General features: G+C 34.6%; 1 protein-coding gene and 1 long non-coding RNA gene across 3 annotated transcripts; one reads left to right on the top strand and one right to left on the bottom strand.

Annotated features, from left to right (window-relative positions):
- Positions 1-441: 441 nt before the first annotated feature.
- On the top strand, positions 442-773 carry LOC140814819 (uncharacterized). Its single transcript, XR_012114173.1, has 2 exons — positions 442-546; positions 687-773. It is a non-coding gene; the product is annotated as an uncharacterized lncRNA (long non-coding RNA).
- Positions 774-3,867: 3,094 nt separating this feature from the next.
- On the bottom strand, positions 3,868-9,718 carry LOC140813546 (uncharacterized). 2 transcript variants are annotated; one of them, XM_073172104.1, is made up of 9 exons: positions 9,155-9,718; positions 7,371-7,480; positions 6,776-6,844; positions 6,505-6,620; positions 6,319-6,373; positions 5,409-5,529; positions 4,736-4,783; positions 4,481-4,575; positions 3,868-4,192 (listed from the first exon to the last, which is right to left on the bottom strand). In XM_073172104.1, the coding sequence occupies exons 1-9, from the start codon at positions 9,243-9,245 to the stop codon at positions 4,091-4,093; spliced, it is 807 nt and encodes a 268-aa protein (XP_073028205.1). In that variant the 5' UTR covers positions 9,246-9,718; the 3' UTR covers positions 3,868-4,090. The 2 variants fall into 2 exon arrangements, with proteins under 2 accessions (XP_073028205.1, XP_073028206.1); XM_073172105.1 differs by lacking the exon at positions 9,155-9,718 and adding an exon at positions 8,865-8,904.
- Between the last annotated feature and the right edge of the window lie 623 nt (positions 9,719-10,341).

Genomic DNA, 10,341 nt, shown 5'->3' with positions numbered 1-10,341 from the left:
CTGAAGAAAAACTTTTAGGGGAAAATCACAAAATAATATAAGGGGATTTAATGTTGCACTAATAGATAACGGTTTTGTCGCATCGTATGTGCATTTGTCAAAAAAGTGCAGAGCTGCGCCTATTCACGAGCAAATTGCTTTTATAGCCATAGCAATTAGCAAAACCTTGGCTGGATCTTGTGTTTTTCTCCCATGCGCAAGGCGCACTATGTCAACACCCTCCTTTCTCTTCTTTTTCTATCCCTTTGTTTGTCTTTTCTGAGTTTCTTTATTCTCACCATGATATGCAACATTCAACAGTACCTGTTATTATTATAATAATTAGTATAAAGATAGTAAAAATCTCTGGATTGAGCGTTAAAATCTTACGCCGATGTCGAGGCTAATTAATTTATTATCATCTGACAGATTTTTCTAAAACATGCTATAATTTTGTAGAACCACTTTTATTGCTAAAACCTGACTTCATTCCAAAGATTGCACCTGCATTATCAGGAATCTTGATGAATTACATCTAATTAACACTTCTGCAAGGTGCACTTGTGTGTGTTTCACAATAAACACTGCTAGAAATTTGTTACGCATCAAAATATGACATAGCACAGGAATCCCATCAAAATAGGGGCTAAGCAAAAGAAGAAAGCATAGACTGAATTAATTGCATAAATGCACCAAAAGGAGCTAAGATAAAATTTACTTACTAAAAAATAATTTAAAGAATCAGCCGACCAAATTGCACGAAATAGAACGAGCAAACAATAAAAACTGAAAAACACATTCATCGACATTATAAAACTTTATACTAAAAAATCCAGCATGCAAGTGTAAGAAATTCACCCAAGAGCATCTCAAATCTCGTGCTGAAATACCCATAAAATTCTAGAGCAAAATATCAAACCAAATCTGCCCTATAGTTTCTTGCTGAGGTGTTGACAACCCTTCCACAGTAGTAATAACCTTAAACAATCACAAATATCATTAAGTATGAAGAACTATATTCAGATATCAACGGAAGATAAAAATAAGTTATGGTCGTAATTTAGTGCATCCAGCTATAAAGTATAACCACTGATTTCTAACTTCCATTAGGCTCATCTCCTTCCAATCAAAGGAGAACCCATTTCACTTTCCACAATATTGCCTTTAATTTCCTGAAAATATACAATCCACCCCGGTATATTCTTCCCAGCATAACCATTTTAATAGTAAAATTCAATCGGCGAGTACGTAACGTTTATCTGCTAATAGCACAGTGAATTTTAAGCATCTTTCTTTGTGTGTGGTTATGAAACAACTCCAGCTAATTCTATCAGTATAGATACTATAGCTTCCTGAAATTCTGCTCTCAAAAAATATATAATGCGGATAAGATTAATGTCAAAACTGTCAAGCCTGAAGAAGGAATTATAATAGCCTTACAAGCTGGAAGACCTGAAGAAAGATGCATAACACAAAAGATAATCCGAAAACTGCAGGGTGAAAAAAAATCGTAATCATTTAATCAATGACTATATACCTTTAAAAAGAAAGCCGATAACTTCAAAGATTTAACCAGAATAATCCCTTCAACGACCCATGAGGATAAGATTGACAGCAGCAATCTGGCTAAAATACAGAGGAATTCCCAAACAGAGCACAATTTCCAGAGCTGTACTACCAAAAAGCTCCGTGCAAAGCAACGTAGGAGGGAGGCGCGCCTGAAAGTCATTTTGCTGGTAGTCATTGAAACTCCTGAATTATGAAAATTTTCAGATAAATATGTAACAGCAACCCGAATCAATTCTCTGTAGGATTTCCTATAGAAACTGGAAATTTCCACTGGTTGGAATGAATTTCTGAAATATTCATAATTCTGAAGGAAGTCGATCGTGTTTTGTGGAGACTACGAAGCGGATATTACGGTTCCCGGAGAATCTCCGGAAATTAGATATGCATTTGACGGAGGTTTCATCCACAAAAGATTAATTTTCCGAATTTTGTTCGATTTGGGCACATCTTTGCCACGGTTTGGTGCAGTCTCGAACATCCTTTCTGTTGGCTCATATTTCCCATTCTATGGCGTCGACGGCAGCGGTTATCTTCATCAGGCTCGCCGGAATTCATCGGACGGTGACCATCAGCTGATTTGGTTGGATTATACAATGACCAATCCATTTCTCAGCCCACTTATAGCCCAACCCATTTTTGTTTCAAAATCGGGCCCAAATTTCCAATTTCCCTATGTCTCAACTTTCATTTTGGTGATTAGTATCTCCTGAAATCTAAATAAAAAATTCTAATATAAATATATTTTTGTTATTTAAAATCCAATTTTTTTTTTTTTACAAAAAATGATAAATAATCAAAACATTCTTTTAGTTTTTTTTATTAACTTAGTTAAAAAAAGAAATATTTTTATTTATGTTGTGTCACTTTTAAAAATAAAATTTGGATGCAAATGCAAACAGAAAAGAGAGGTAGGTGTTTTTGCTTAAATTTAAAAAACACAGGGTCATTTATGATCAGTTATTTTTCATAAGGGGTTTTCGCTTTCACAGGGTGATAAATAATATGTTTCTCTTATTTGGTTACAAATTCTAAAATTTGATTTAAATTTACGAATTAATTAAAATGATAAATAGTTAAGATACAACTTTTTTTAAAATTTAATTTAGAAACTCTTCTAATTTTATCAAACAATATAATTTTCGCTCAAATTTAGCAAGAAATACAACTCCAGCTCCATGCATGTTTGTTTTTAAATTTATTCATATTTATAATTTTATTAAAATAAAATATCTTTATTTAAAAACTCGAAATGCTTTCCGAACATACATGAGTTGGATCATTGTTGATAATTTTACATAGAATCGAATGTTATTTAAATTGGCTTGACTCATTTAGATCAAAAGAATTTAGAGAGGAAAGTAGAATAAAACAAAGTTGCTTAGAAAGTTTTGTGTCGAAAAAATCCAAGAATAAATTTTGTGATCTAATAAACTCATTGATGTGATCGGATAAAAATATGGTGCAAGTAGCGTGGGCAATTTCACCGGGTCGAGTTTTGGAATGATGAGGAATGAGAGCCTAGTGAGATGCGTCCGAACCGAAGTCTTCTTCTTCCGAGAAAGATCAGTGGTGACATATAAACATGAAGATAACCACGTGAATGGACGCCACAGAGATGTTCGACGTGACTACTCCGATGCTAAAATCAGCATGTGAATGATGAAAAAATCATGTAGTAAAGAGAAATGTTGTATAAATAGTGTATATTCTAGAGAATAAATGATGTGAGCAAGATATATATGAATGAATGCCTTCAATGTTTAAGTAAACCTGATATTTATATAAAGAAAGTTAATGATGACCTTGTTTTCAGTGTTCATTTACTAATTATGGATGGTTGCTCATACCCTGTTTTCTGACACCAACTTCTCTGACATGTCAAATCCATGCAATTCTGACAATAATGATTACCAAGATAAGGTATTTCATACTTGTGCACTCGAGTGCGGTGCTATCATCAAGGTAACTTGGGTAGAAAACCATCACCCGATAACTTGTCTGGAAGCCCGAGCTTCTGGTTGCTCGAGAAGATGTTATCTCGGAAATATGTTTGCCCGGCTATTTGTCGGATTAGTCCAAAACTTCTCATAACTTGATCTATGATCTGAGATCAACTGATACCCATGACCCGCGCCTCCCGAGGATATCACCATCCATCCATCAATTTTTTCAAGTTAATGAGAGGTTACTTTAAGACAGTATCTCAATCTGATCAATATCATAGGTAATTAGATTTAAGGTTAAGATAGTACCTTTTAAGTTTAGCTTGAAATCAAGTAATTTTTCTTTAAAAATATGTTACGATCTAAAACAGGGAAAGAATGAGCATTTCTCCGTAACATGTACCTATTTATTGAGTGATGGCCGATAATACATACCGCAAAACGTTTCATTGTTCAAAGCTCTAATTAGCAGACAAGGCCTACGTGTGACACACTCACAAATGATCAGTTGAAAAAACAGATCAAACCCCTACAATCTACAACAAACATCTAATTTGAATGATAAAGAAGAGAAGCATCCATTAAAGATTGCGATTGTGTTATCGACTGAGAAGGGCGTAAGAAGGTAAATCTTCGAGGCGTGTTATGTCTTCCTGCAAAAGCTCTGTTTCCAGCTGCCGTCGCGTGGCTTTCATCACAGCCTGAGTTTAGCATGGAAGCCGAAACATGAACTCCAAATTTAGTGTACACAATGGATCCAATTGGTAGCAAGTAAAATAGAAACAAGTGATTTGAAATTTAAAAAAAAAATTGTTTTTTCCTAATTGTTGAAATTATTACAGAAATGTTAATTCACAACATTTGATTTTTGTATACTTTCTTTAAATCAAGTAAAAATGAGTTATATTGCATTGTAAAATTAAAATAGTATATTAAAAAAATATGAACTCAAAAGTTATGACATATAATTTTAAGAAATGAAAACTTACGTTAAAATCCATGTAGGAAGCATGCATAGCAAGCCACTGATGGTCCATTAGCTTGAATGCTATACAATATAGAAGGTCAAACGCGGATTCATTCTCTGGCAGGTTAATAAACAAAAGAAATCCGTCATGATCATCAAAACTCTAGGAACATAAATTAAGTTCAATAATTAGCGATTGTTAGAAGCAAATCAAATTGATGGCCATTATTATTTCCCCGGCTGTCCTTCTACCTCCGAGTGAAACTGCAAACTATACCTGCGAGAAACTTCAAGAAGGTTGCTCCCACGAGCATTTGGGGCTTCACTGCAAAAAATAATGTAACAGATTGGCTTGTTAGCAAAGAGTACAGCACTTGTTGCCTTTGAGTGAACATCGTGTGGCTAGATTCTACCAGTACTCAAATCACAACATTGTGGTAAGCATCATAAAAAATCTAAGCATGAGAAGTTTAGCAGTTCATATTTGATGCGAGCAAGAAATGAGAAATCATGAAATACAGACAAGTGATTGATAGAAATGACAATGCTTCATTCTCATCTCTGACAAGCGTCTGAGAAAAAATCTAGAAAAAACAATTTCAGAAGCTCAGTCGACACCAACTATTGGACCAAGAGTGAAATGGAAAGTTAATAAAATATATTGCTTGCCGACAAATAGAAAGCTAATAAATGTATAACTTTTCCATTTCCAATATGGTAGAAATAGTTCTAGGCACAATATAGATACAAAACAGTTTCAGAACACTTTTAAACAAAACTGCAGAACAGGCATCACAGCTAATTCTTTTTGTAATTGCTATCAGTCACAAGTTGAAGGGATTATTGAGGTCATTTGAAGAAGAAACACAAATAAACAGGCAAAATGAAAATGAGCTTGAGGCTAAACGTCGCCGTGGCACCCCCTTTTGACTATATATTCAAAACGCTACCTGCTTCAAGATCAAGCATCTGAATAAGCATGAATGTGATGTTGACACCGGCTACGGCAAACGGGTATTCCCACATCGCCCTATTGCCTTCTTGTTTCCGAAGAAGATCCTGAAAGGATCTCTGTGGAGAAAACACAGTATGATTTCGCCAAAACATAGATTTCAATAATAACTTTAGGAAAACAGTCACAAAGAAAACCCTACATAGGATTTGGAAACTGTTGTACAAATGAACAAGTCAAATGAATCCAACAGAAGGAACTTGCAAAGTTCAGACCAGATTTTTTGCAATAAGCTTTTCTAGTCCTACATCATGTCCAAACAATCTTCAACGCTGCAGATACGAGGGCCAGTGGCTGCATCCCACAGACCGATTAAATGCACCATCAATTTGTGGTGCAAAGAAAAAATGTGCATGAATTTCAACTTTTCCTCAATTTTGTTCCCGCTTGGGATGTTTCCGCAGGAAGTAAATTTCCATTAATTAAAACACGGCTCAGGACTTCAAATTACTCTCTTTATCTCAAAATTTTAATTCGTTGCCAGAAATTAAACCTTCAGATCAATTCCACCAAAAATCACCCAAACATAAAAGGAGATCAAGTTTGACCAACTTATTAAAATTTCAATTTCATGAATTAACAATCTGCAATTAAATTCAACAGAAGTAGAAAGTAATACGGGAAGCCGGATTACTACAGAATGAGATTAATGGCATGTGACCAAAGCTTTATCGAATCAAAGCAGTTCAAAACCAGATGTAAAAAAAGTTCAAACAAACAATGAGAATGATACGCCACTTATTGGAGAGGGCCCATCTTATTTAACCACAAACCAAAACATGCACAGACCAAGTTTATACCACATGCTTGTGCAGGCTTGCACTAGGAATGAGAGATAGTAAACTTACTGGAAAATTCCTCGCGAAGTACAGCAAATTTTCTAATGATATGAATCCACCACCCCTAAAAGATAAACATGTCAAAGGTTTCAAAAAATTTAAATTCACCAATTCCAAAACGAAAATCGTAGGTTCACCGAGATCTAAGTCAACTTGTTTCAAGAGATTGATAGAGTTCTATGAATATTTGAGTACCGAAAATCAGTAGATGGATCTTTTCCTTGCCAGCCCATTTCCTTCCATTGATCCGATATTAAGCCACAAAGTTCCTCCTTAGGAAAGGCAGCATGCCACAATTCCCGCAGAGCTTTCTGTGAATCAAAACCAATCAATTTGAAAGAACGAGAAACATCTTACGATTTCATAGTTAATCATGACTAGAAAGAAGGTTTCCGTTGACATTGCTCCACTACTCATGAGTATCTGACACATGCATACAGCATAGCATCTTCATGAACTACTATACCTGATGTTCAGGAATGGAACTATCGTAGGAAATATCTATCCGGTTCTGTAGCCTCTGTAAGCATCTCTCCTGGCACATGAGGTAAAATGGAACATCAGAATCTAGTGAATTAGGTGTCAGTTACGGGACAAAGTAAGGAATACAAACAATACAATGAAGAACTTTTCGACCGTATGAGGCTGATCGATCAGTACACAATTTTATGGTGCCTAAGTTGTCAAAACACGACTTAAGCACAATGCGGAAGAGAAACAGATATGCATTGAATTCACAGGCATTCTATGAGCATGAGTGAACCATATTTCTCCGGCCATTCGTGCCTAGGCCATCTAGGTTTTAATGCCCCGCAACAGTCCTGATCAGAGCATGGGAGTTTGAAGGCTTCACCTTCTTATACGAGCAACACAAGCCAATTTGGATATAAGGAAATTTGATCAAGATGTAATGAGAGAAAATCAGATAAAGTAAACCAAGATAAAGAAGGGCTAGAGAGACTCCGTAAAACAATGCTATGCAACATTGGCACCTGAAACACATACGTTACTATAAACTTTAATTCAACAAGAGTCGAAAATCCGAAGCAGCAGAACATTACCTGTGCAGGTGTCAAGTCAAATGATGGCCTAGCATCACTGTCTCTTCTCTGAGCACAAACGCATGAAAGGCCTCTGCCAAGCCATGCAGCTGATCCTGCCACAACCTCCTCTGTCACAAAAGAAATAGATCGGAAAAAATTAATAATGGGAATGATGCTTTGTATTTTTAAACATATCCTGGTGCAAGTAAATGATAAGGCAGAAATCAGCTTCCCCCTAGATAACAAATAGCAACTTCATACCTATCACAAGAATTATTCTCATGTTAATGTGCGATCATCTTTATCTAAGCATGATTTACACACACACACAAATACACATTCAAATAGATTTAAAGAGCATTTCAGGCAAAAATGAGCAGTAATCAGTTGGTCTGAATCAGTTCATGTTTGGTCATTGGTGAGTCTCCAGCATCTCTATTTTTGTCAATAGAGCTACAAATAGTAAGAAGACAAAACTCATTTTACAAGAATAAGAAGAATAGAAAGCAACCAAGTCAGATTCCATTTTAGGTCGGTGACAAAAATATAAAGTACTTTCTTATGATACAATAAATTAAAGTACAACTTATAAATAAATTCCTGTCTTGAAGTTTATTGTTATACAAAATTCAATTATGCAATATAACCAAGTTCCATTGTCATAAACAGGGGCAAGGGGATTAATTCACTTGTCCCAAATGTTCGAGCTCTTGGGAGACAACAGTTGTATTTTAACATGCACGTACCAGTTGGTTGTTATTAGGCAATAATGGTCATGCAACACTAACTTCGTGAAAAACATGAGCTTTTCCTAACTTTGACATACCTTGAAATTGTTCATCTCGAAAAGAAAACTAACGGGAGACAGCCCAATTAAAGTTATTAACTCTAATGCATATAAAGTAGACACCAAAAAGTCGACTATTAAGAGCCCTTCATAATATTGAAATCTATATATGATTTCTTTAAAATTGAAGATTTAGCCTACCTATCCTCTCTCGATTGAATTGCTGCCCTTAGTCATGATAGTCTCAAATATAACATGTTTAAGGAAAATATTTACATAATTTATGTTCTGGTCAATGAGTCCAATAAATTTTTAAAAACTAAAAAATCAATCAAATATAACATGTTTAAGGAAAATATTTACATAATTTATGTTCTGATCAATGAGTCCAACAAATTTTTAAAAACTAAAAAATCAATTAGTCCAACAAATACCACTCCACAAGAAACTTACAGAGATAATGTTCGATCAATGATTTATTAATATAATAACGTACGAAATGGAACAGTTACTCTAATGTAACATAACATATTGTCAGAGCCACAGAATAAGTGAATTTTCACCCTGAAGCTAATTTAAAAGTGTAAAATATTCGAAAACAATGTCTTAACAGAATTGCAAGAATTTTCAAGCTTCAAGCAATCCATCAAATCATTAACAGATAGATAGCGTGAACATACAGAAAACACTGTGGACGAATTTGGAAACGGCCAAAAAAAACCGACCCGAAATCTCAATGCACTTAGGCATAACAAACGAAATCTTTCAACACACAGATCCATAATCCCCACGCGTTTCATTATAAGCAATTAAGCATGAATACACAGAGACACATACACACATCCATCGATAGGCACTCATACGAACAAAAGGTAGAGAGAGAGAGAGAGAACAGTGAGAATAAAATGAGGATACTGATGATCGATAGGTGAACAATGTTAGGAATAGGATAACAAGCAAATTACAGAACGAAATAAAATAAGATATATAAAAAAAACGAAAAAAGGAATTATACCAGATGTAGAATGGCAAGCACTTCCGCGATCGAGCCCCTGCGAAATTCGCCTCACCGCTACAAAAGATCCTCCGCTTCCTCTATCTTCCATCCACTCACTAATTATACTCCAGTTTCAGTCAATTAACAATTCCTCCACATGATTCCAACCTTAACTGAAAATCATGCTATATCTCACAACCGTCTCTCAATCAGATTCCACGGATTCACATTCAAATCATAAAAAAAAAAAAAAAAAAAACCGACGCGATATGTGCGATGATTGGATAAGGAGGAAACCGTTTCTCGAACTGCTCGCGATCAGGAAAGGAAAAACTCCTCCTCACGGTTTCAAGATCTGCCTCACACAAAAACCGAATCGAAACTATTGATTCTCTATAGATTCGTTTGCATGTGTCGATTACGGAATACAGAGAAGAATGCAGAGATTATTCAAGCCTTGCGATCGTATTCCTGCAAAGAAAATTTCATTATTCTCTATGGAAATGGAGGTTTTGTTTTATTATTGTATCTGTTTGAGTTGGGTGACCTGCGCGTTTGTTTTCACGGAGGCGATTCTTTCAAGGGAATGGGACAGTGATCTGGATTGTATAATTTTTTGTTTAACATTTTTTAATATTTTAACATTTTTAAAGAAATTAAATTATAATAATGATCTGATTTTTTGAACAACTCAACAACTTCGAGTTAATATAATAGTTGTGTAAATTATATTAATCAGATAAATCTTCTTGGAAAAACCATGTGAGAGGGATTCGTTTGATAAATTGTTGGTAAGAGAAATCTCGACTATTAATAAAGTTGATGTTCTCTTCTTAAAAAAAATTACATTTGTTTGATAAAATAGTACAATGCAAAAAGATTATAAATTTAAGTGGAGGTTTTTTGTGAGATGTAATCGCGAATTTTTATCTGTGAGACGGATCAACTCTACTATATTCACAATAAAATGTAATACTCTTAACATAAAAAGTAATATGTTTTCATGTATGACCCAAATAAGATATTCGTCTCACAAAACACGACCCATGAGACTATCTCACACAAATTTCTACCTAAATTTAAATGGTCCGGCAAATGGCAACTAGGATATATTAAAACTTAATTGTGGTTTATGTGAAAAGGAATGAATAGATATTATTTTAGATATTTAACATTTGATATATGAAAATATGTAGTATTTAAAT

This window comes from Primulina eburnea, chromosome 15, assembly GCF_022965805.1.
Source record: "Primulina eburnea isolate SZY01 chromosome 15, ASM2296580v1, whole genome shotgun sequence".
NCBI lineage: Eukaryota > Viridiplantae > Streptophyta > Magnoliopsida > Lamiales > Gesneriaceae > Primulina > Primulina eburnea.
The sequence above is the reverse complement of the archived record's forward strand: the minus strand, read 5'-3'. Positions and strand labels throughout refer to the sequence as shown.